The sequence below is a fragment of the Taudactylus pleione genome, unplaced genomic scaffold, assembly GCF_031769625.1.
Source record: "Taudactylus pleione unplaced genomic scaffold, aTauple2 ptg000319l, whole genome shotgun sequence".
NCBI lineage: Eukaryota > Metazoa > Chordata > Amphibia > Anura > Myobatrachidae > Taudactylus > Taudactylus pleione.
The window spans coordinates 2,657,900-2,685,043 of NW_028284720.1; the positions used below are offsets into that span (position 1 = coordinate 2,657,900).

At 38.0% G+C, this 27,144-nt stretch overlaps 1 protein-coding gene across 1 annotated transcript in view; it reads left to right on the forward strand.

Annotated features, from left to right (window-relative positions):
- Positions 1 to 6,451, forward strand: part of LOC148509563 (vomeronasal type-2 receptor 26-like) — a 151,948-nt gene extending 145,497 nt beyond the window's left edge. Inside the window, exon 3 of the mRNA XM_088442968.1 lies at positions 5,544 to 6,451. Within this exon, the coding sequence (XP_088299094.1) occupies positions 5,544 to 6,451 (908 nt within the window). The remainder of the gene's footprint in view (positions 1 to 5,543) is intronic.
- The last annotated feature ends 20,693 nt before the right edge of the window (positions 6,452 to 27,144 follow it).

The window sequence follows — 27,144 nt, forward strand, 5'->3', positions numbered from 1 at the left end:
CTTTTGATGGTTACTGTACACTGTTTGAGTCATGGTAGAGGTGTCAATAATTCAGGCCTATTTTTTTAAACCTGACCAAATTTCTTTATGTTTCACTCTGCTGCTCTGAGATAACTCATCTTCATTACCAGTAGGTCTCTTGGACAAGGTCAGCTTTTCTTTGGCAACAGCAATTGCAGGAGAAACTGAAGCAGGAGACATCATCATGGCATGTGCCACTTGAGCTGACAACTTTCTCACCAGGAGTTCTATGCATATCTTAATATCAATGTCAGTTTGAAAGAAATAGATTACATACAGTATGACTTGAATCTAAGATCAAGCATGGTTGCCAAAATGTACTAATTCAATTGCACGATGTTGCAAACATTTTGGTCTGGTCAAACCAAAAAAGTCCAAAACTTGTTTTTTCTGTTCTCCTTCAAGATGATTTAGCTGCTTTTTCATTAGTTTAATTTTGAGTATGACCTGACTCAGGCTGACAGTGTGTGAACTGAATTAATTGGTGACAAATTCAATTGGTTTCAATAGTTTGCAAAAAAAGGAGAGTATTCTTCAATATACTAGACTAAGGTAAATGCTTCTCCTCTCCTTATATTATGGTTTCTTATGTATGCTTGAATGGATTGTTGCTGTTCCTCCAGTCACTGGAGCATATAGAATTTACACCTAGTCACTACCTCTTGTTTCAGCTGGTGGCAAACTTTTAAATGTGATTGCTGAATGTTAAAAATGCCCAGAATTTTTTCAGGTTACAGTCAGCATGACCAGCATGCACCTGTTGGTTTTTAAGAAATTCTGAACTGCCAAGTTTATTGTGTTTACAGAATATGGCACATATTTAAAATATCCATTTGTAATGCCTCAACTATATTACTTGTGTTATCAGAAATTACTAAGCCTGGCAACCCAATCTGCTATCACATCCCTGAGTTTTTCTAATAGATTGATACAAGTATACCTGTTAGTGAATTCACTGATACAGAGTGTAGGCTGTCTGTGAATGATTTTGCATTGTTTTAGATACAGCTGCTTCTAAAAAAGTGATACACCCACCAAGTGGGCTGTCACAGTCATGTAGTCTTTAGGTTGGCCAGTACTGCTTGTCCACATAACTGTAGTTAAGTGGAAAGGTCGGTACAGTGCCATTTCTTCAGCCAAGAATATTTTTAATACCCTGGCAAAGGTGAGGAATTGTTCTGGTAAAATGTAATGGAGATGAAACTTGGTAGGCAGTATACATGACATCAACTACTTGAAGTAGATGTACTTATGGTGGATATTGGACACAGATCTAATGTTGAAATAGCTGCCATGGCTACAGTAATCCACTGTACAACAAAATGGTAGCTGCCATACTTGGTTCCTGTTGAAAAAGCTTATTTCACAGTGAATTGTTGTATGAAACTTATATTCTTATTGGTCCCTTTCTATGATGAAAATTCACTTCCAGAAGCAGCAGCAGCCATAGCACTAAATAATTCTTCTTTGGAATCTAAGATAGAGCTGCAATGCATATTGGTAGCTGATCAATCACTTTAGTAATAAAACTCATGTGCATGAAAGGGAGAGGTTAGTCTATAGAAGAAACATCAAAGGGTATCCCCAGCACACTGAATTATATCAGCAATAAGATATGAAAAACTACATGGCGGAAGATAATTCAGAGATATCAGTTGCATATATTTGCAAAAATATGACTAAGCCTCCAGGTCATGTCAAGGCTTCTCTGATTACTGGAGGTTCCTACTTCTAAGTCAAAGTCTGGTGTGCAGAACCCAAAAAGCCAGCAAAGGACAGCCACCCCAGTGAGAGACTAAGGTGTTAGTAAATGTTAATAATAATATTAATAAATCAAAAACTATGTTTTAAAGGGTGATATACAGGTGAAGGGTGTAATTAAAATTCTAAATAAAATAGTATTAGTAGAAAAGTTAGTGTTAAGAAAGTGCTAAATAGAGTGTTCTAGTTTGCCACCCCAAAGCAGTCCAGCCATACCAACCAAGGGAGCACCGCACTGCAAACTCATCCCTAAAAATAATTATCTGGGGCACATAATTGCCCAATATATGGCCACATAATAATGGAGCATAATAATTTGCAGAATGGTGCAGCTGATGACAACACTCACTAAGTACAGTAAAGTATGCTGCATAAAAAACTATACAAATTTAAAAATTTGTTTATAAAAGACTTGCATTTTTTTACACACCAGAATAAGAAAATGACTTTTTTGCAATAAGTATCTTGGAGTAAAGATATGAGTATACCACCACATACAGTAAGAACAGTAATATATGCTGCACCTCAAAAACATTTAATAAAAACAAATTTAAATTGAATTAGAAAAAGACTGCAGGGAGTTTTATGATAGACAATTTGTTTCTTGTCTGGGGTATTCAGACATAACACTATTTTTTGGGACAAATCTTGAAATCACAGTCTTTGTCCTTATACAGTGACGATATATAATGTACTTCAGTTTAGTTAGAGACTAGATATATTTACTTGTGAAAATAAAAGGGAAAGTTCACTTTTTAACAAACAATCATACACAAGAGCTTATTTACATCACCATACAGTAGCTTGTTCAGAGAGCACTGGATTGCAGAGTGTAGCTACCATATCTGAGAAACACACATAGAAAGATACCCAAAGTCACCCTTCCTACCCACTATAGCATCCTAATGGTATTTTTCAATGAGCACCTAAAATCCACACCCTCTCTCTACAATCTACTGTGTGAAATTGTGTCTGATCAAGAGGGACTTCTTATAAGCAATCCAAAACATGTGAAATCTGACATTTCAAAGGAACATTAAGTTTTACCTTGTTTTAAGTAAGAATCGAGCCTGGTCTTGGATCCACTTGGAACCCCAAATTCATGAGTTTTAAGATTTCAGCAATCCAAGCACACACATCTCTAATTTATTTTATTGTGTGTAACATTATATAGGACATAATCAATATCAGTAGTATCAAGATTCTATACTGATGTGTCCTTACTTACTGGGCATACATCATACGATGTGAGATGCCCCAGGCAACACTGAGATGTTCTGCAAGAAATAGCATACTGTATTTTCCTTTAAATTTTGCATCTTAGTCACATCACAGATTAAGTGAAAAGCTGCTCACAGTGTACTAGAGATACAAGGCTGTTACTTTAATTGCACAGGACTTAATTTTAAAAATATTCAATATCACAGATGAAAAAAAACATGGAGTGACTAAAAGTTGCAACTGCTGGTATTGGAAGACTTATACATGTATTCAATGGTAAATGTACTAGCCTGAAAATTGCAGGCATTTGTGAGATCCCAATGAGTCTGGCCCATATTTTAAATGGGCAAGCATTTTATTAAGGCCAAACCAGACTGATATGACTGTTTAATTATTGCTTCATTAAAATATTGGGCACAATTACCAGAAACTTCCTTGTAACTGCACTGTGCAGATTCAGTTGCACACAGGTGTTCAAATGTCACATACCTCAATGATGCGTGTACATGTTATGAAATACCTACCTATTTTGCACAAGACCAACAGAACAACGTGCTAAGGTCTTATAACAGCTGCCTTTATTTCCTTAGAGAAAAATACTCTCATGTGTACTAAGATGCCGCTAGGTCTTAAACTCAGAGTAGTAGAGGTTTATAGAAAATGAGAGACAATCACTAAAAATAAAGGCTGGAATAGAAGAAAACCACTTGCAGTGCCAAAGGACTGAATGGTTCAAATTAATCCATAAATAGTCACATCAGGAACTAAATAATTACAGACTATAACAGGTAAAAGTAAACAGCAACAATGTCATATTTCTAAAGGTGAATATGGTGCTACTTAGCAATAGAGGTTTTGCAGGAAGAATGAGACCATAGATCAGGCCATCTAAGTACATAGCAATAGAGGAATTCAACAACACTGAATAGACACCAGGGTAAGCAAGGCAGCTCCAGCATGAAGCTATAACTGGAAAAGAGGTGCATTGCTGGCTGCCTTTTAACAGAGAGAGGGACCAATGAGTGCCAGCCTAATGAAAAACCGAATGCAGCTAAGCAGCTGCACATCTCAAACAGTATCCATTCTGCTAGGTAACAGTGGGGACCAAGATTCCCTGCATCCCTCAGAGTCCCCATTTCTTATAGAAAGTTGGGACCATCAGCCTGTACAGCCTGTGTGCTGCAGCTTCCCAGCCACCTGGTAATAGACAAGACCTGGCAATGAGATGAGCCATTGTGGTGGCTCATAACAGTACACTAGCAAAGTCATTTTGTTGCTTCTTTGTATTGAGTCACATGGGGCCTAACACATCGAGAGGAGCTACTTGGCATGAGTACACCCTGGGTAGAAGATAGTGTAGGCTTTCATCTTAGTTTTTCAAATGATCTACTGCAAACAGGTACATTAATTCCTCTCCCCTGCACAGATTGAAGGTAAGATCTGCTGTCAGCTCACTATCATGTTATGGTCATGTGTTATATAGTTAGCAAATTTTTCCACTGTACTTATGTATGTTTTTAACTACAGTTTTAATTTCAGTTTTACCATTCATTATTTCCTCCTATTACTACAATAAAAACAATTCTTCAGATCTTCAAATCCAGACTGAATTATTGAATAGTAGGAGGGTCTTATGCTGTCTGTCTAATTATATAGACCAAAGGGAAGCATATCGTGATGACAGAATAAGAACACATCTGTAACATAAATCTGCAAATACTAAATTTATTTTCAGAACTTTTTATACACTTCCAGCATGTAGGTTGTTGTACCAGGAGAAATGTTTTTTTAATATATATTTTACTAAGCAGTCTGATATGGGCATGCTTTCTGCCTGGAAATATCTTATTTCATGGTAATAAATGGAAAAATGTGAGTATTAAGAGGCAAAATATATTTAATTGCAGTGAATCAACATTTGGGAGGTTAATACATCTATTTGGTGTAAACAAAATAGAATAGAAAAACATCAGTAATAAAATCCTGTTTAAGTTAGAAATAATGTTGAAACCATTGTATCCTGGACTCTGTCATTTCCTTTGTAAGAGGTATGTGTGACAATCTGCTTTGGACATATTGTGTGTGTCACAGTTATGGACCAGTATCTAAATTGGAACTTGTTCTTTATTAGAAGACTATGGCATATAAACAGTGGAGCAAACTGACCCCTAATCTAATATAATAAAAATTTATAATTTTCACAGTTTAATTTACAAGCACACAGAAAGCCAGGCTAGTTCTGTCTATAGGTTCTTTTTTTTAATGTCCAACCAAAGTTTCTATGACATTGGTCACAATTATGTTAACCATTTACATATTAGCTAAAGCTGGAGCTTTCAGCTGAATTATGGCAAATAAGTATTCCAAGTTTTAAGAAGTTTTGCTTAAAAAAATATGCTAATCATTTTAGTACAATCAGAAATCTGTTGATACAAAGTCAAATCTTTCTCAAGACTGCTTATTGACATAACTAGAGAGATAGATTGGACAATGTGGTAATATATATTATTATAACATTATTTTCTCAATTAATTTTTTAGACAGTAAAAATTGTCAGAAATGTCCTGAAGATGATTGGCCTAATGAGGGCAAAGATAAGTGTATTCCAAGGATATTAGAATTTCTAGCATACAAGAAGGACCCAATAGCTACAGTTTTTTCTTCAATATCTGTCCTATTTTTTCTCTTAACTCTCTTTATAATAGGACTGTTTGTTTCATTCTGGGACAATCCCATAGTAAAAGCCAATAATAGAAACCTTAGTTTCATTCTTCTCATCTCCCTCAATCTGAGCCAACTCTGTGTATTTCTGTTCATCGGTCGTCCTGTGGATATCACCTGCATGATACGTCAAATCTCCTTTGGAACACTATTCACCGTGGCTGTGTCTTCTATCCTCGCCAAGACTATCATGGTTTGCATTGCTTTCAAAGCCACTAAACCTGGAAGCTACTGGAGAAAATGGCTGGGTGTTAAATTGCCATATTCTGTAGTGTTGATCTCCTCATCTGTTCAAGTTCTCACCAGTGCTATTTGGTTATCAATTTATCCTCCCTTTCAAGAGTATGACAAGAATACATATACTGGGATTATAATAATTCAATGTAATGAGGGTTCTATCCTTGCATTTTATTTTATATTGGGTTACATGGGGTTCCTGGCAGCTTTGAGCTTTGGTCTAGCATTCATGGTAAGGACATTACCTGACATCTTTAATGAAGCCAAATACATCACCTTCAGCATGCTGGTGTTCTGCAGTGTTTGGGTCTGTGCTATCCCAGCCTATCTGAGCAGTAAGGGTAAACACATGGTCACTGTAGAGATTTTTGCTATATTGGCTTCAAGTATTGGAATATTGAGCTGTATATTTTTTCCTAAATGCTACAGTATTCTAATCATACCTGAAATGAACAGTAAAAGACAATGGTTAGAGAAAAGTTTTTCATAAATTTAAACAATGTTTTTTAGTTTAAATTAATCAACTACTAATATATAGTCTTGTGAAAAAAATTAAAAATTTCTTGAAATATACAGTATAAAATAAAATATATCCTTACCTAACATTTCTATCTCCATGTTAATAAAATAAAATTAGGTTTTAAATTATTTGTAAAATGAAGTGTGTCCTGCAACATTGAGTACGAGTTTTTTGTTGGAATTTTCTTTGGGCTCAAATAACCTAAAGCCTGATTCAGAGGCACTAGTTATTTGCAAGCTCTCACTCTAAATCAGGGCTGATGTTTTTTTCTATAATCCACCTCCAGGCCGCTCACAAAGCTGCGGGTGACCACCCACAGCTTGTGTGAGTGGTCTGGTGATATTTGCGATTATCGCGACCATCGGCTTGTGACGAGACCCTTGTGGTAGGTCTCGTCTACAGCAAGCCCGAGTGGACTTCCTGCAGGAAGTCCACTACTGACATCACAAATGATGTCAGTAGCGCCACCCACAAATGGCAAGCATTCCTTCGGGAACACCTCCATTTGTGCAGACACCCCCACCTACTTGTCTACAAAACGGGGTGAGCTGTCAATCAACATTGACAGCCACCCAGTTTTGCTGCTAGCCCCGAGCAAGTGAAGTTCTCACTCACTCCGGGGCTCGCGCACTTGCGCTGTGCATGCTGAGCATGTGCACTGCCCCATTATTGACCCGATTGCGAGCGCTATGCGCTCGTGAGCGGGTCTGAATCACGCCCCTAATCCTCAGATATAAAATTTGACCGTGATCTATGATACAATTTATTTTATTTTAGAGTTATAATAGATAATATTCATAATAGTTCATTCAAGAGTTTTTTTGAGTAGGATGTAGGATTTATTACACACAAAATAAACAGTCATGACTGAACCAGAGATATATTGAATTATCACAATGTTATGTAAACTGCAGTGGCAAAATAGCTCCATTCCACAGAAACATTTAAAAATTTCACAAAAAGGACAGTAATATTACATATTTTATACTTCATTACTTATTTTCAATTTTTTATGGCAAAAACGGAAATGTAAATAATTCAGCAATGAGACATTATAATGTAATAACACTTTACTATTAACAAAAATGGTCATACATACAAATTAGGACACATCACTACATTGATATACTTGCGTAATTAATTGTTGTAAAAGAGCTAACATGTTAAATAACTATACCTCCCACCACCTTTCCATTCTTTATAGAAAGTTTAAGTTCGACTTTAAACACAGTGGAATTTTAATTGACTGCACTTTGAAATTATTGAATTGATTCATGGTAATATTCAAGGTGCGTAATTTATTAATGAGTCAGTTAACCAAATGGATCTATAAACACCAATATTAAAGGAATGAATTTGGACTAAATGAAGAAACTTGTTGTATGACATATTCACAATTATGGACATTTTATGTTTCATTGTCCTTACAGCATTGGTCTAAATAAATAAATATAACTGTTCATGAAAAATGCTGTTATTAAAAAAATTTGAGCACTGATATATACTCAGTAATGTGATTATTTTTTTTTAGTGGATTATATATTTTGTACTCATTTTAATTTGCAGAAATGCACTGTTGGTAGTGTATATCGAATGTAATTTTAATTAAATGACTTCAAATGATAAATTAATTTAGTAAATTCAGTCATGGAGGTTTTATTATTGTATAAGCATTTTGTGTTTGTTGTTGAAACTAAATCTAAATAAAGCCCTATTCACACTGAACCCCGGGTCTGCCCTGCTAAATTTGTGAGGTCATAAAAAGTGGGAGGTGACTACTCCCCAACTACCAATCAGTTAATTTTAGGCATGACCTATGTCAGATAACCTGGGTTGCGATGTTTACATTGCACCATTACTCGGGTCCAATTCCTGGGTCACTTGACCTGGGTTATTTTTTATGGACCCTTTTTCACTGAGCCAAAACTCAGAAAGATCTGGCAACAACCCGGGTTATTGCAGCAGTAGAAAAGTGGTATAAAAGAATTTGGGGAAGTTTACACTGCTTCCCTTAAAAAAATGTTTTGGTAAAACTCAATTGGGGACATAAATTGTTCAGATTAAGGTCTACCAAGTTTAAACTGAATACAAATTGAGAGAAAAAGAAACTCTCTTTTGTTGGTTTTGTTTTAACTGAATCACAGATAATCTTTTGCTAAATTTACAATCAGATGCTGTAATCTAAGTGTTACTGTACATTATTGGAACTGTGAACCAAGTAGATCAGATTTTTGATGGAATGACTATAGTAGTAAGAATTATCTTTTGTGCATATAGTATTGTCTTACAGACAAAACCAACACAATTTGGAAGAATAAAAGTGAGTGGCTATGAGAAAATCTCTCAGTGCTCAATAAAATGTCATTATCAATAATGATTCCAACCTTATATTATGGGCTTTTATAGGAAATGTTTAGATAGAATAGGTAACTGCATTTTGTCACAATTCATCAATGACAGTCATATTGAATGGCTCTACCCTTCATGTTCTCCATATCTAATATGACTCGACAAAGTTGCATACTAACACCTCTAATTTCCATCTTTATAATTGTACTTTTAAACTATTGACATTTGAGCATACTCAGATATGATAGGTGTCTTCAGACTTGGTGCCCAATTTATCCCACAAAATAAATTTGTATGTCTAATTTTTGGAATTATAAACTGAATACAGAGCAGCATGGATAGTGTAATGGTTAGCATTACTGGCTCACAGCACTGAGGTCTTGGGTTAGTTTCACACCACAGCCCTAACTGTGTGGAGTTTGTATATACTTCAGGTGCTTGTGTGGGTTTCCTCTGGGTACTCCAGTTTTTTCCCAAAGCCCAAAAATATGCAGGTAGGTAAATTGGCTCCAATAAATAATTAACCCTAGTGTGTATATGAGTGTACATGTGGTAGGGAACATAGATGTAAGCTCCACTAGGGCAGGGATTGATGAGATTGGGCAAAAATTATCTGTAAAGCGCTGCGGAATATGTGTGCACTATATAAATAACTTGTAATAATTAAATACAGACAAAACTGTGGAACATTAACTCTACCTTCATATTCCTATAAAAAAACCTCATTGAAATAAATGTGTATCCTCATAACACTAAATAATGTATATATGGTTTCATCATATTAACTGCAATTAAAACTAATATCACTTTGTTGGTCAAATTGTTTGTCTCCTGTACAATAAACTCAGTGAAAATTATCATTTCCATGGTCTATTTACATCTATAAAGCTCATAAGGAAAAAATAAATGAAAATATAAAAAACAGAAATAAATCTATATAAATATTACAATTAAATATAAAAGTAAAAATGTATATATGAAATCTAGAGTTGATGTACACTGTAAGATATCTTGCTCAGGGATAAGTATTGATGTGTGGAGTACTTGCATAAATATGTGCATCCATAATGGGTGACATACAGTAGCAGAACTTCAGCCCTATTAGAAACAGTTCTAATTTTATTATTTAGACAGAACACAACCAGTATACAATGAATGTATATAAACATTATCTCACCAGTTTGCAGTGCAGTAATAAGTTTAGCAATGTTATATCAGGTTCAATCAATCAGCAGAAGTTAGTGGCAGGGAGATGAGGCAATCTATTACATTTGTAGAGGTGAGTGGACACAGACAAGGGAATCCAGTTAACATGCAGATCTTTGTAATTGAAAATGAGGCAAACTGTTTCCCTTGCCATGATGTGTGGTAGTAGACAAGGAAATCTGGTGAACATGCAGAAGTCTGTGACTGAAGATGTGGTATGTCACTAGCAGAGATGTGTGGTAGGAGACAAGAACATCTGGTAAAAAATGCAGACGTCTGTGGATAACTAAAGACAAGTTAATCCTTACGGCAAACAAAGTACTAAGGCAGGCTACAAGTACAGGAGCTACAGTCACATGACAAGGAAGGTCAGACTATCAGCAGCACAGAGGAGTAAAGGCCCTCCTACACACAGAACGATATAGGCAAGGATACGATCTCGCTATCAATTTCCCTTGAACTCCTGGACAAATGATATTGTGCATAAACATGGAACGATTGTACAAATGAACAAACTATATAGATGGGTTGTTAATGACTGCAATCATTAGTGAGACCAGGTTATCAATGGACGTGACTGACTCCCCTGTCTCACTCCCCTGTGTCACATGATCAGCTGCATACACTTCATAATAAAAAGGCGTAGCCCATGGCATTAGCTCAGGGTCACCATGGCGATAGGATGCGCCGCACAACATATAGAACCTTAAGATTATCTCTGGGCCACTTTGATCGGAATAATGCAGCTCATCCCGTGAGTTCTGTGATATGATTGTTATATAAGCCACAAGAATATACAGACACTTCTGCTTCAACTGATTGGTTGGCACCATGTAAACATTTACTGTGCAGGGGGACAAAATTACAGTATGTGACCCCTTGAATTTAGTAACTGGTAGCCCCTCCTTTGGCAGCAATTATCTCACCCAATGTTCCCTATGGCTGTGAATTAAACTTGCACACTGGTCAGTAGGAATTTTGCACCTTTCCTCCTTACAATTCAGCCGAGCAATATTCTTGGGATGTCTGATGCATACCTGCTTACTTTTGAAATAGCATTTCAGGGAGATTGGGAAAGTAACACCTATGAGCGCCCATTACAGTGGGCGTGTACTGCTACATCTGAGGGGCGTGTCATAAAATTACCTTACATCCAAATGTAAACAAGCCCAAAAGCAGTCAGTAAGATCTATTTGTTGATGAAAACACACTAATACTTATCAGAAAATGCATGTAGCCATATGGACAGGGTCGGACTCGCCTACCGGGGTACAGGGGAAATCCCCGATGGGCCCCACTGCCAGAAGGCCCACCCCTCCTCTAGAGATCAGGTTCCAGACTATGGACAAGTAATATATTACATAGGACTTAGTGTGCCTGCTACAGGTGTATTTTTTACAATGTATTGCTGTTATTAATCTGATACATTATTATGCATTCACTAGCAATATTTACTATATATATATATATATATATATATATATACATACATACCAGTATTGTTGGCACTCCCATGCAGCACAACAGTCACCAAGGTGCCCTCCGGAGAATATCCGCAACAGGGGGCTCCAACATACAAACAGACCGGTGGCACTCTCTTTAAAAGAACAACTCGGACAGCAGGTGTAGACAGATCAACGTTTTGATATTAATACATTGTCATCAGGATAACAAAAGACAAGCAGAGACACTTACTTATACCTCCACCACTCCCGCATGCACATCTGCGGCTTCCGGGTCCGTCATGGCGGCGCCCACCGATGACATCACCCGCGCGACCTGTTGCCACAGTTACCAAAGTAAACAATGTGAAAAAAACAGCATGAAGAAGGCAGTAAGCATAGCACAAGAGGTGCAATACCTCTATTACCAATGCGCAAACAATAATCACATAAAGATAGAGGCAGAGGAACAAACTCGGCCAAAATTATATGAAAGCTCAATAACAGCATGTTAATTACATATTAGCATAATAGTAAAATATACAAATAGCTACAATTGGATATGTTGATAAATCAGATACAGTGTAATGTCGGGCAAACACTCTGGGGAAAACCAAGATAACCATATAAGCAAAAGCATGATCAAATAACTTATCAAATAAGGCTAATTACCATGAGTGTGTCACATGTTACTGGTAACTTATGTAAAAAATCCTAGAAATTAACCACCACCAATTTAGGGTCTATCTAATGACAAAATTGCCATAACATCGTAATAAAATTAAAAAAAACAATGTAGACCCAAGTTGTCATTTAAGCCCCGTGGATGTAAGGTACCAAGATGAAATATCCAGTGTGACTCACACTGTAGTAGCCTGCATGAACGATTGCCCCCAATACGTAAGGGCGGAACATGATCTATTAAAATATAGCGGAGGGTAGATATATTGTGGCCAGCCTGTGAAAAGTGTCTGGCCACAGGCTGGTCACTAGTCCCTGAGCTAATGACCACCCGTATAGCAGAACGGTGCAACGCCATGCAGTCCCTCAAGGTCCTATCCGTTTTCCCTACATAGCCAAGGCCGCAGGGACAAGTAATAAGGTAAACCACATATTTTGTGGTGCAGCTCAATCTGTACCTTATGGTATAACATTTGCCACTCAAAGGATTCACAAAAGAATCACCTGTTAACAAATACCTGCAGGTTAAACAGTTAAGGCATTTGTAACAACCATTTTGTTGCCTTAAAAACTGTCCATTCTTGTTTTTGTTTCTACCACTACCAATATCGGTTTTCACAACCCAGTCATAAATATTTTTACCACATGTATAACATGACATGATCATCGTGTCTACCAGATTCAAATCAGGGTCATTCTGTAAAATAGGCCAATGTTTTTTTGATATTGAATTAATCATAGGACTAAAGGTATTATAATGATTAACCCAGGGATACATTTACTTTGTTGCAAGGTTAACTTGGGACCCAAAAGAGCATCACGCGAGACAGTCATAGCTCTAAATTTAGCAGTCAATAGAGAATCTCTATCATACTCACATGCCAGAAATTTGTCAATCATCTCATCAATTTTTACGCCAGCTACTGTACCTCAATGTTATCACAAATGCGTATTGCATGTAAAAATTGAGAGTACGGCAAACCAAACGTAAGTGATTTCGGGTGGAAACTATCCGCATGCAGCAATGAGTTTCTATCAGTCGGTTTATTGTAAAGGGATGTACTAATTTTCCCATTCTGATGACAAATTTTTACATCCAGAAAGGTAACACAGTCGCACTTGATGTTATATGTGAACTTAATAGGGCTCATGGTCATATTATGTCCTTCAATAAACTCTATAAATGCCTGCTGTGTCCCCGTCCAGATGATAAATATGTTGTCTATATACGTAGCATACATATAAATGCATCTAGATACAGATGGAGAGGAAAAAAGATTTTACATTTTTCCAAAAACATATATGCATTGGCATACGATGGGGCCACATTCAACCCCATCACACACCCCATGCATTGCAAATATATTTTATCCTCAAATGTAAAGTAGTTGTGCGTGAGATTCATATTCAAAAGATGGGTTACCAACTCAATATCGGGACCGATATATAGTGGATTCCCATCTATCAAATTATGCACTGACTCAATACCAACATCATTCGGTATAATGGTATACAGATTTGAAACATCTACATTGCATAAAATGCTATGTGATGGAATATCCCCCAATGAATTTAATTTATTCAAGAAATAAGTAGTGTTCATCAAAAATTCAGGATGTCCAACTACGCAGGGTTGTAATAGAGTGTCCAGATAAATCGAAACACACTGAAACAACGAGCCGCGTGCCGATATGATTGGACGTCCACGGGGATTGTTCATACTTTTGTGCACTTTTGGAAGAGTGTACATAATCGGGATAACTGGAAATTTGGGTACCAAAGAATCACATATTGCTTGTGAAATAATATCATTGTCAACAGCATCTTGCAGAGATAGTTGTAAGTCACCCTTGTATCGTAAAGTAGGATTGGAATCAAGTAATGAATACACATTTGTATCGCACAATTGCCTTGCAACCTCTGACCGATACAGAAGAACATCTTGGATTACAATCGACCCTCCTTGTTGTCGGGCCGTATAACGATGTCGTCATAATTAGAGAGTGATTTCAAAGCCTTAAATTCCAGTTGACTTAAATTATGATGAAGCTGGGGCTTACTAGTGGACAACCCTTTATTGACCTCCTTGTCCACCATATTAATATACGTCCTGATTGATAGTTTCATGGAGATGGGGTCATATGTTGACCTGAGTGATAATTTCTTAACCAATGGTGGAATATCCGAAGTGTCATTAACTCTATCATGACTCTTAGATCCACAATACTTCTCATGGAATTTTAATTTGCGATTCAGTTTGTACTTCTCTACTTCCCAAGAAAATGCATCAAATCTGACAGTTGGCACAAAAGATAAACCTTTGGAAAGTGCCTTGGTCTCTGTCTCAGTCAGAGGATGACTAGATAAGTTGAAAATTAATGTTTCTTGAGTAGAGGAGGTCTCCCTGGTCGTCGTCTGCCTCGACCACTGTCGTCCGCGCCGCGTAAAACGTCTGCGCGACCTTGTGGTGGCCTGCGAGTACGAACACCTAAAGGGATATGAGGAGAAATATCACGTGCAATAAGTCCATTATCAGAATCACTAGTTGTCACAATATCATGGGAAAAATCAGACTCAGGTATAAAACGTCGTGGAGCCTGTCTCCTAGATCTCTCAATTTGGCGTTGACCACTGTTGATCCATAAGTACACACGATTTTGTTCATAATCATTGATGACTTTGGCCTTCTTCAATTTCTTGTATCAACTCTTTTTTGCATGTAGCTAACTGAGCAGATAATTTATCCAGCCAATTCATACTGACATCTGATTCAAGTTTATTTTTATGTGCCTGTTCAAACGTTGACATTTTTCCTCTTGTCAAATTAAGGTCACGTGATACCTCTTCTATCACAAGTAATATAAGATTGTAACTACACTTGTTATGAACGGCAATCCAACGTTTGCAAAATGCCACATTGTGGTGGCCAATAGTGGGACAGTTCCTCACACGAAAACCATGTGGTATACGTTTTCTTTATAATACTCACTGAGAGTAACCCCATGGTAAAAAAGTCTATTTCCCTTTGTTTTAATTTAAGCAAGTCACGATACAACTGGTCAGGGGATTTACTGTCCATTTCATCAAAAGGTTCTTTAAACAGTATTGATTCAGCTTCCAAATCAGTAAAGGAGAATACTATTTTAAGGGGCCCAGAACCAATTTGGAGGCTAACCACACCCCTAAGTATGGGCCCCAATCACTGCATTCCCCTTGGTGGGCCCTTCATGCCCAGTCTGACACTACATAGGGATCATTGTGCCTTATACCCAATTCAGGGAAATGATACTAAGGATCCCATTTTAATGTATATGTTTTTTAATATAACAGCTTCATAATGGGGGTAAAGTGCAATCAGGGAGATTGCTTAGCTCTTCAGGGAGACAGGGAGATTGCTGCTATTTCAGGGAGTCTCCCTGACAATGAGGGAGAGTTGGCAAGTATGGTCTGATGTGAACGGCTTCCTTCAGGTCATGCTACAGCATCTCAATCAGGCTGAGGCCAGCACTATGACTGAGCATTTCCAGAAGACTTTCTCACTGAGTTTCCAAATAAAGCTTTTCTAATAGACATGTAAAAAAAAGTATGTAGTACTATAAAAGGAGTATATAGGATTTCATGGATTAATAAAGATCTAATAAAATCAATCTTACTATCTGGTGTCCACCTACAGATCACAGAACAGGAGAGAAGGCATCAAGCTTCTATTATCAAACTACTTTATGTTTATTGTTGCTTTACATATTACAGGATCAGTTATCACTATGAAACCTCTACAGTACATTGTGTTTCCCAATAGGATTGTGTGTTTTTTGTTGTCTATTGTTTACATTAAGTTAATTAATGCTAATCTGCTCATTCACTACTTGGATAAACAAAGAAAAGGACAGATCAATGTAGCTCATTACATATGTGGTTTATTGCTCACTTGTGTATTCATGTAATTCATTGGCTCTGGATTCATCCTGTTTTACATCAGGATAAGATCTAATCTGCATCTAATTTAATTGAATAGTACCTTTATGTCTAGTTAATAGCTGTTTATCTCACATACATAAAATATTCCTTAGTATACTTAAAGGGTATTCTAATTGCCGCTGTCTGTGTTTCAATGTATAGATTATAATGTGACTTGTCACTGTATTACTTACTCACAAACTGCCCATAGTGCCATATGATGGTGTAATGGTTAGCATTACTGCCTCACAGCACTAAGGTTTTGCTTTCAATTCCCACCACGGCCCTACCTGTGCGGAGTTTGTATATTCTCCCTGTGCTTGCGTGGATGTCCTCCGGGTGCTCCCGTTTCCTCCCACACACCAAAAATATACTGTCAGGCTAAGTGGCTCCCACAAAATTAACCCTAGTGTGTATGTGTGTGTAGATGTGGTAGGGAACAAACATACAGTGTTTCACATCTGATTCACATCAGTCCACTGGGGCAAGGACTGATGTGAATGGCCAAATATTTTCTGTAAGGCACAGTGGAATATTTGTGCGCTATATAAATAACTGGAAATAAATAAAGAATAATCACTGGTACCTGTCATTGTATTATTTAAGCTTCTTTGGGGACTAGTGCGTCAGTGTTAGTATGACACAGAGTGACTCCCAAACAGCATCCGGACACTATACCACTATACTTACCTTTGGAGAATAGTTAAGCTGTCTCCATAAAATATAGTGCAATGGGCCTGATTCACTATGGAACGCAGATGAGAATGCAATAGCGATTACACATGCAGTCTCACTGCGACAGTATGCTAATCCATTGCTATCGCAATGCAATATCAGAACTACATAAGGACACCCACTTTACACACATCAGCAAAACCATCAGACACATCAAGTACCATCGACCACTCATGCCTACTTGCACAAGGTCTGACCTTACTCATAAATTGCTAACATGAATGAATGCTATGGGAGCTGAAGCTGCAGGGGCTGTCGCAGTGGATAATTTATACACACCTCTGTGTTCGGCAGACAACCCCCCAGTCACCACCCACAAATGACTCTTCCTGTCAATCTCTCTGTGATGGGTTTGCATAGTCACTGCGATCACAGTCCCGGTCACAATGGGTAGTTAGTGCATGCGCAGTACACAACAATTGCATATTAGCAACTGTGGGCCTGATTCAGAGCCGGACGCAATTAGCGCTCGCTTGTACAGAAAAAGGGGGTGGCTATTCAAATGAACCGTTCGCTCCATGCGATCTGTTGACGACTCCATGTCTGAACGAGCGAAAAAAACATGCGGACGTTTATTTGAAAAATACGCCCCCTGGCCGCTCACATCATACGTCATGTCCGCTATTTAGTAGATTAATCGAGCACATCGAACAACGTATGAACTGCTCGCTATTCTTGAGGTTGGTTTTTCCTACCACTATATTGCAAGCAGTTCTGACTATAGAACAACCAAGTGACGTGGTCAATGACGCTGCTTTTTTAATTATGCACACCCATAAAAAGCCTGTTTTGACCTTTAAGCACGCCTGCTTTCTGATCTCCACTCCCCGTTTTCAAGCACCTTCCCCTGTTACCACCCACATACGCCTCATTCTGTCACTCAAAATATCAGGCATTCGCTATATAGCGAACAAACGATTTTCAGCCACACTGACTGGTTCGCGCATGCGTATTAAAAACCGTACACATGCACAGATGGGCGAACATCGTTCGGAACGAGCGTACTGCCGCTTACGAGCGGCTCTGAATCAGGCCCTGTGTTCCTTACAGAATCAGGCCCAATATTCTGTATCGTCTGGACAATCTCGAACTGATTCCATCTAACAGAGACTGTCATCAGTCCATATTACTGTCACCAGTCCATACAGTATAACTGTCATCAGTCCATATTACTGTCATCAGCCCATATCACTGTCATCAGCCCATATTACTATCATCAGTCCATATTACTATCATCAGTCCATATTACTGTCATCAGTCCATATCACTGTCATCTGTCCACATTACTGTCATCAGTCCACATTACTGTCATCAGTCCATATTACTATCATAAGTCCATATTACTATCATCAGTCCATATCACTGTCATCAGTCCATATTACTGTCATCAGCCCATATCACTGTCATCAGCCCATATTACTATCATCAGCCCATATCACTGTCATCAGTCCATATCACTGACATCAGTCTATATTACTGTTATCATTCCATATTACTATCATCAGCCCATATTACTATCATCAGTCCATATCACTATCATCAGTCCATATTACTATCATCAGCCCATATTACTATCATCAGTCCATATCACTGTCATCAGTCCATATCACTGTCATCAGTCCATATCACTGTCATCAGTCCATATTACTGTCATCAGCCCATATCACTGTCATCAGTCCATATTACTATCATCAGCCCATATCACTGTCATCAGTCCATATTACTGTCATCAGTCTATATTACTGTTATCATTCCATATTACTATCATCAGCCCATATTACTATCATCAGTCCATATCACTATCATCAGTCCATATTACTATCATCAGCCCATATCACTATCATCAGTCCATATCACTGTCATCAGTCCATATCACTGTCATCAGTCCATATCACTGTCATCAGTCCATATTACTGTCATCAGCCCATATCACTGTCATCAGTCCATATTACTATCATCAGTCCATATCACTGTCATCAGCCCATATCACTGTCATCAGCCCATATCACTGTCATCAGTCCATATCACTGTCATCAGTCCATATTACTGTCATCAGTCCATATTACTGTCATCAGCCCATATCACTGTCATCAGTCCATATCACTGTCATCAGTCCATATTACTGTCATCAGTCCATATTACTTTTTGAGAAAAATCACTGTTTGTTTCTATGCACTAGATGATTTTCTATGATTCACCTAATTTTGATTAATCAGAAAGACAAATTGTGCAAAATGTGTACAAATCATAAGAGTCCACTCAGGAGAATGACAAAAAGACAACGACCATATTTTGTGTAGAACAAATTTTATTACACTTATTTTCATTCTCTATCATAATTCTTTATTTTATATTTCACCACATTTTAAAATATCATTAATAATTTATAATGTATACCAATAAGGTGTTAGCCTGTTATTAATGAATTTGGTCTGAGCGCACCCTGGTTACTACTTACTTTTCTCCTTCATATGTTAATAGTATATTCTCTAGTAGTGGGTAGCACCTCACAACAGCCTCACTATATTCTGCTAGAATAACAGCAACTTATACATTGACTAATACTCGAGCATAGGACCATATAAAAAGACGCCACCATACAATTATAATTAGTGCCATAGGCAAGATTTTGAGTGGTGCCCTACCCAGTCAGTTTCTGAAAAAGGGTGTGGGCTTATTGTGCTGTGGCCCCTTCCCCCATTGTGTTGTGCTCTCAGATCCTCTATCCCAGCACAGATCACATCACCCCTCTCCCAGCACAGCACATATCACAGCACCCCTCTCCCAGCATAGCACAGATCACAGCACCCCTCTCCCAGCATAGCACATAGAGCACCCATCACCACTCTCCCAGCATAGCACATAGAACACCCATCACCACCCTCCCAGCACAGCACCCATCACCCAGCACATTTCATCCCTCTCCCAGCACAGATCACAGCACCCCCTCCCAGCACAGCACCCATCACCCAGCACATTTCATCCCTCTCCCAGCACAGATCACAGCACCCCCCTCCCAACATGGCACAGATCACAGCACCCCCTCCCAGCACAGCACCCATCACCCAGCACATTTCATCCCTCTCCCAGCACAGATCACAGCACCCCCCTCCCAGCATAGCACAGATCACAGCACCCCCTCCCAGCACAGCACCGATCACATCACTCATCACCCATCACAGAACAGATCATAGTACCCATCACCCAGCACATTTCATCTCTCTCCCAGCACAGATCACAGCACCTCTCTCCCAGCATAGCACAGATCACAGCACCACCCTCCCAGCACAGCACCCATCACCCAAAACATTTCATCTCTCTCCCAGCACAGATCACAGCACCACCCTCCCAGCACAGCACAGATCACAGCACCCATCACCCAGCACATTTCATCTCTCTCCCAGCACATATCACAGCACCCCTCTCCCACCATAGCACAGATCACAGCACCCCCTCCCAGCACAGCACCCATCACCCAGCACATTTCATCTCTCTCCCAGCACATATCACAGCATCCCTCTCCCAGCATAGCACAGATCACAGCACCCCCCTCCCAGCACAGCACCCATCACATTTCATCCCTCTCCCAGCACAGATCACAGCATCCCTCTCCCAGCATAGCACAGATCACAGCACTCATCACCCATCACAGTACAGTTCATAGTACCCATCACCCCTCTCCCAGCACAGTTTCTGGATGCCTGTAGGCATTTTCATAGTTTGTCTATGCCTAGGGCCAGCTCTGATTACAGTACTGGTGGAGGGTTGACATTTCTATAGTTTGCAGTTTGAGTTGTGTGTTCAGTCACTGTAAAAAATGGGAAAAGTAAACAGTTAAAAAATAAGATAACATCATTGTTACATTAGGGTGCCACCCGGCTTATGGGGGCCCTATGGCAGTTTGCAGTTTGTTTTTTGTTCAGTTACAGTAGTTACCATGTGTGTTATTATAACGTCATTATAATGATCCCACCCAGGTTTTTCCTGGAGGGCCCTGAGGAAGTCAGCAGTTTGTTTTCCGTTTTAAATCACTGTAAAAAAATGTTTTAGAAAACAAACTGTGTTAAAAAAATATAATGATATTGTTGGGGTGTCACCTGGCTTATACTATGGGGGTTCTGAGGGAGTTTGCAGTTTGTGTTGTTAATGTTTTGTCACTAAAAAAATGCAGAGAACATCACAGGTACAGTCTTATACTTGTTAGAGTCCGCAGTAGAATCCTTGTACTATTTCTGTACTTCTTTCTTTAATGTTTTCTTCCTCGATGAGTTATGACATAAAAAGGAAAATAACCTATAATGTATAGATTCTTTGATACAAACTTCACATAAGAAATGGTAACAAATAGTGGTTGTAAACGAGACCAATTATTTCCCAAAAATAAATCACGTCTCCAGATCTAGGTGGTAAAGTGACAGATTCTTTACATGTACATCAAGGTTTATTTAATGCCCAACATGGGGATCCCAATATTTAGTGTAATCAGCACCAAGTGTAGATAAATCAAATGATGTACCCTACTCACTTTAGGGGGATGCGGTTATATGCACATAAATGTATCTTTACACAAAAGATATATCTACAATAGGATGCGTACCCTTCTCACACATCAGTAATGTTGACCTTTCATATAAAGGTATAGTACATGGTATAGATACTTGTATGTTTATGTAACATGAGCAAGCCATACATACATACATACATACATAACACAGTGACATGTTGACATGACAGACACACTCATGATACACAAGAGTTATACACTTATGTATATATGACAGTAACACACACACTATATATACCTGAGATATCACCAAAAATACGTTATCAGTACAAAATATATTGTATGTATATTAATCAATAAGAACATGACAACATGATGGTGAATGGATAAAATAAGTTTACCATAGATAATAAAGTCCCGCAGGGCGCAGCCGCCTCCTGCACCATGTATAACAAGGGTTGTTTTTCGTTTAGACGGCTGAGTGGCGATCACAATAGCTATCCATAGAGAATAAGGCCCAGAGTGCGTTAAAAAGTGAGGCCCTACTGTATGCTGGCTAGGCGTATTCACATATACGAGTACGGTAAATACAAGAAAAGCCGTATTTCTTTACTATTGTGTTACTGAACATTCTATTTGCACCATTTATTTCATATATTTTTTTGCCAATTCTTATTGGCAGCTGCTGTGTGACCATACAAATATGTTGTGTTGTCCATACATGCTTTGTGTTGTACATCCATGCTTTGTGTTGTACATCCATGCTTTGTGTTGTGCATCCATGCTTTGTGTTGTACATCCATGCTTTGTGTTGTACATCCATGCTTTGTGTTGTACATCCATGCTTTGTGTTGTGCATCCATGCTTTGTGTTGTACATACATGCTTTGTGTTGTACATCCATGCTTTGTGTTGTACATCCATGCTTTGTGTTGTACATACATGCTTTGTGTTGTACATACATGCTTTGTGTTGTACATCCATGCTTTGTGTTGTGCATCCATGCTTTGTGTTGTACATCCATGCTTTGTGTTGTACATCCATGCTTTGTGTTGTACATACATGCTTTGTGTTGTGCATACATGCTTTGTGTTGTGCATACATGCTTTGTGTTGTACATCCATGCTTTGTGTTGTACATACATGCTTTGTGTTGTGCATACATGCTTTGTGTTGTGCATACATGCTTTGTGTAGTACATACATGCTTTGTGTTGTGCATCCATGCTTTGTGTTGTACATACATGCTTTGTGTTGTACATCCATGCTTTGTGTTGTACATACATGCTTTGTGTTGTACATACATGCTTTGTGTTGTACATACATGCTGTTTCTCTTCATAGTGCAAATTGTAAAGATGATATAAGTCACCAGGAATTTGTGTGGACTTTTAAAGATATGAGGCTACAGGCATTGGGCTGTTTATAGGTTGCAGAATACAAAGTAACAAAGTCATTATTCACAGAATGCAGTGTGTAATTCTGTATAAATAACATGTTTTCTTAAAAGAAACTGAAATTAGGTCATAAGAACTAAGCAACTATATAGATATTATTTACAGTTATACTTCTATACAAATACATGCACAGTATTAGAATTGCTTGTATATTACATGTATGTATATTAACACTAAAGCTGCATACACATACAATGATTTAGTAAATGAACGATTTTAGTAAATGATTTTCATTCATTTTTTCTAGGGAAAAATGAACGAAAATCGTTCATTTATTAAATGTAATAATTTTTTTTTTTAACTACAAACAATTTTTGCATATTCCCTTACTGAAAATCGTTGAGTTGGTCAGTCTGACTGAACTACAAACTACAAACATGAACGCGCATTAACAATAAATGTTCATCATTTTAACTAAGAAAGTGAACGATTTTTTCAGTGATTGAACAATAAATGATATCATTATTGATAATCGTTCAAAATATCGTTGTGTGTGTATGCACCTTATGAGTTGTTTTAATATAATAATTAGGAGGGATGGTTTTTTTCACGGTGTTCCCCTGAGAGAATATCAGCAGCTCCAAGCTTTTATATTGGCCATTGATGAGATTAACAGTAATCCAAATATTCTGCCGAATGTTACTCTGGGATATCATGTGTATGATTCTTGTGGATATATAATGAAAGTTATAAAGGATGTTTTACAGATACTGTCTGGGCCTAAGCTGACAGCTCCTAAATATGCATGCTTGGTGCATGGTAAGGTGGCCGGTTTTATTGGAGATCTCCATTCTGTCACTACACTTCCTATGGCACAATTACTGAATATGTTTGGATATACACAGGTACTGTAATTGCTATCTACATTTTATTCTGTATCATTCAGAAAATAGAATATACACCTTTATTTTAACCTATGTGTTATTTCCTTTGAACACCTAATATAATACTATTTGACAATAAACTACTAACACTAGCAGCTTTCACCCAATGCTTCAGGTGGTTGACTCAACCCTACTGCAAGCACTGTGAGTGCTGCAGGGTATTAAACAGCCAGGTGATGTGTACAATGACTCGGCTTCCTAATTATGCCAACATTAGAAACACCATTTTGATGCTCAGACACGCCTGCGTTCACACCACCACTCCCCTGTTTTCATGGACCTTCCCCTGTCACCACCCACAAACGGCACATTCTGTCACTCAAAGTAGCAGGCAGTCTGTGTATTTTGGGTGATCACATCCCAATCGCAATGACTGGCTCGCCCATGCACACTGTGATACATATACATGTGCAGATAGTGAAAATCGACCAGCAGCATGCAAATGCAGCCTAGCAAACGGGTCTGAATCGGGCCTTAAGTCTGCCACCTCTGGTCCCAATCAGGTTCAAGTAAGGTCCAAGTATGTAACATATTCCAGTTTCCAGCCTGCATAGTAGAGTGAAGTCTCCTGGGTGTCATATAGACTTTCCTAATGTTTCCAAGTACCAAGTATACTGCCTACAGTGATCCTGACTACAAGCAAGTCATGAGTACAACATTCCTTCTCATTGCCGGTTCAAGTGGACTATACTTTCTATGTACTTTAGATTACCTTTCTGCTCTGCAATTACGTTCCTTACTCTCAGCATCATAGCTCCTGATCTACCCTGTCCCTCTACTCACTATACCATCGGTACCACTATCAATGTTGGTTGTTACCCTGAGGGCACTCTTTTAGAGTTTTGGGGTCAGTGTTGAGTTTCTGTTCCAGTATTTACTCCAGTTGCTGGGGACTTGGTGCTGGATCTTGATTTCTCTTTGAGGGTCTACGTTACAGTGACCCCACTCTAATGATCAGTTTGCAGCATCTATTAGCAGATTCCAGGTGGGCTACCAATTAACTGTATTACTCACTGCTCTGTTCACTGAGTTCTAAAACACTGGTTCTGGACCCTTTTTACTATATTCAGGGTAAAGGTTTGAGTTCCACTCAGTTGGTTCCAGAGACAGACTGGAAGCCTTCCATGTGTCACTGACCTCTCTGAAGGCACCAGACATTTACCACATGGATCTAACACCATGAGTAGACCTCTGATTCAACCAACACTATTCTGCTACAACCTGTCAGCCCAGTGCTTGTGCCCTGACTCGGATCTCAAAATTCCAAATGAGACAGTGATTTTCTGATTGTTATCAGTAGATGGACTACAGAAAACATGGTGGTCTCCTTTACCATCAGCCACAGCACTGAATGTGAAAATGATATTATTGGATTCCCTGGCTCAGGCAGAGAGGTAAAAACTTGGAACCTGAAAAGGTGGAAATTGACCATCACATATGTGTCAGTGCATCTAATGGGCAAGTTCCAATCCAACTTCCCATTTCATAGTAGCCCCATAGCCAGCCTGCCAGGGTTGATTATAATGATTGCAGAGATACCTACAATATATGGTCTGCTTTTAATCATAGTGAAAGTCCTTAGGTTGTCTTCCATGATCTGATTATTCTTAGTCAAAGTAGCCAAAAAATTATGTGATAACCTTCTTTATGAAATACCAGTTATGGTGCATTCTGTAGTAAATGTAGCAAGTGTTATCTTCAAAAATTGTTTACGTAAACAATTGGCAATTAGACCATAAAAGTCCTATGAACAAATTTATTATTGTTTTGTTTGTGTGTCATTGAAACCGCAACACAGCACCCACAATTTTGTCATCCAAACTGATGGATTTAGTAGTCATTTGGAGAGTTAGACCTGAACTCAACTGTGATGTGTGGCAGTTTTTAATTCCCTTAAAAAATATGTCGTTTAGGAAAAGTTTCTAACCTGTAGATGTATTCTGTATGTGTACAGTGGAAGTACAATCATTGCCATCCAATTTGTCATACAGGAAGTCATTGTTATAGAGAAAGTGCCTCTACAGCCACTTTTCAGCATCATTGCAGCGAGTAAAAGACACATTTCTGCAGCTCTCCAGAGTTCTATGGTGATTTGCACACAGACCACTTTACATGACCCTTTGGCAGTGTCACATATGTAATTCAAATAAATCCTGTGCCCTCAATATCATAAAGTAATAACTTTTCTACAGTACATCTCTTTGTATAATATAAATAATGTGACTCTATCCTTTTAGAATATTAATAATGTCCACTATAATTTGACATTTATGTAATCAACCCCATATGTTTTAAATCATTTTCATGACCCCCATGATAATGTCATAATGTTTGGAGCACACTTTAAATTAAACATTTTTCTAAATTGCAGCAATAACAAAAATTACTTATTTGCTCTTTTATGGGTATATTTACTAAGAATCATACAGTATACAGTATGTCTGAGTATTACATTTACTTGACAGCGTATTGACACGAGTAAGCTTGTTTCAAACAAACTATTATATTGTGTTGGATAGGGGGATAAGGAATAAATGGGGAAATGGGGAAAAAAGGAAGGATAAATCAAGGGTAAGACACCGCACAGAGAGATGGTATATAAATTTTCTAAAAGGACAATATATAATCAAAATCTTAAGTGAGGGTGCTCCCTAGGAGCTATAGACATATTAAGAAAAGGAAAAAGAAAAAAGTACTCCTCTTTAGTGGGGCACACCTCATGTATTTTAATATTTAACTTTTATTATGTTTTGTTAAAACATGTGATATAGTCACGATATTATAAGAACATGCAAATTCAAATGAAAAAATTCCATTGTGAGATGTAGAGAGGTATCTGGGCTGTCACAAATATCCCTATGTACCTCCTTATATATTGAATCTCACAATTAATACAATAATAAAACACCTCAAAAAAACCCAAAATGGACAAAAGCAAACACAGAACTACCTATAAATCCCAGTGAGATATATACATGAGATAATTGATGATATGACAATAAGATATAATTCCTGTCCAGAGAATGTGCGCTTATATGAAATACTGACAATATTCACATAGATCTGGACTGATAGATGGAGTTAGTAAAAATAGTTGTACACGTCCTCTACTATGTCAGGAACATTAGCTTAACCTCTCACTGGAATACTAACGTTGACATAGGAAAAGCAACAATCATAAAAAACTATGTGTTAATAGGTGTTTGTATAGGCATATATCGATACAAATCAATAGCTCTAAATGGAAAAATCTATAGTAATAAGTGGTTTACATATACAAATACACATGTATCGGTGAACATATAGGTACAAAAATAGAAAAAATATTAATGACGTACAATACACACAATTTAAAAGATTAGCACCTTTAACCAGACCTGTTGTCACCAATTAATTTGTTGGGTGAGGCGTCCCTCATTTAACTGGGAAATTAGTTTGTCAGGAAGATTTTG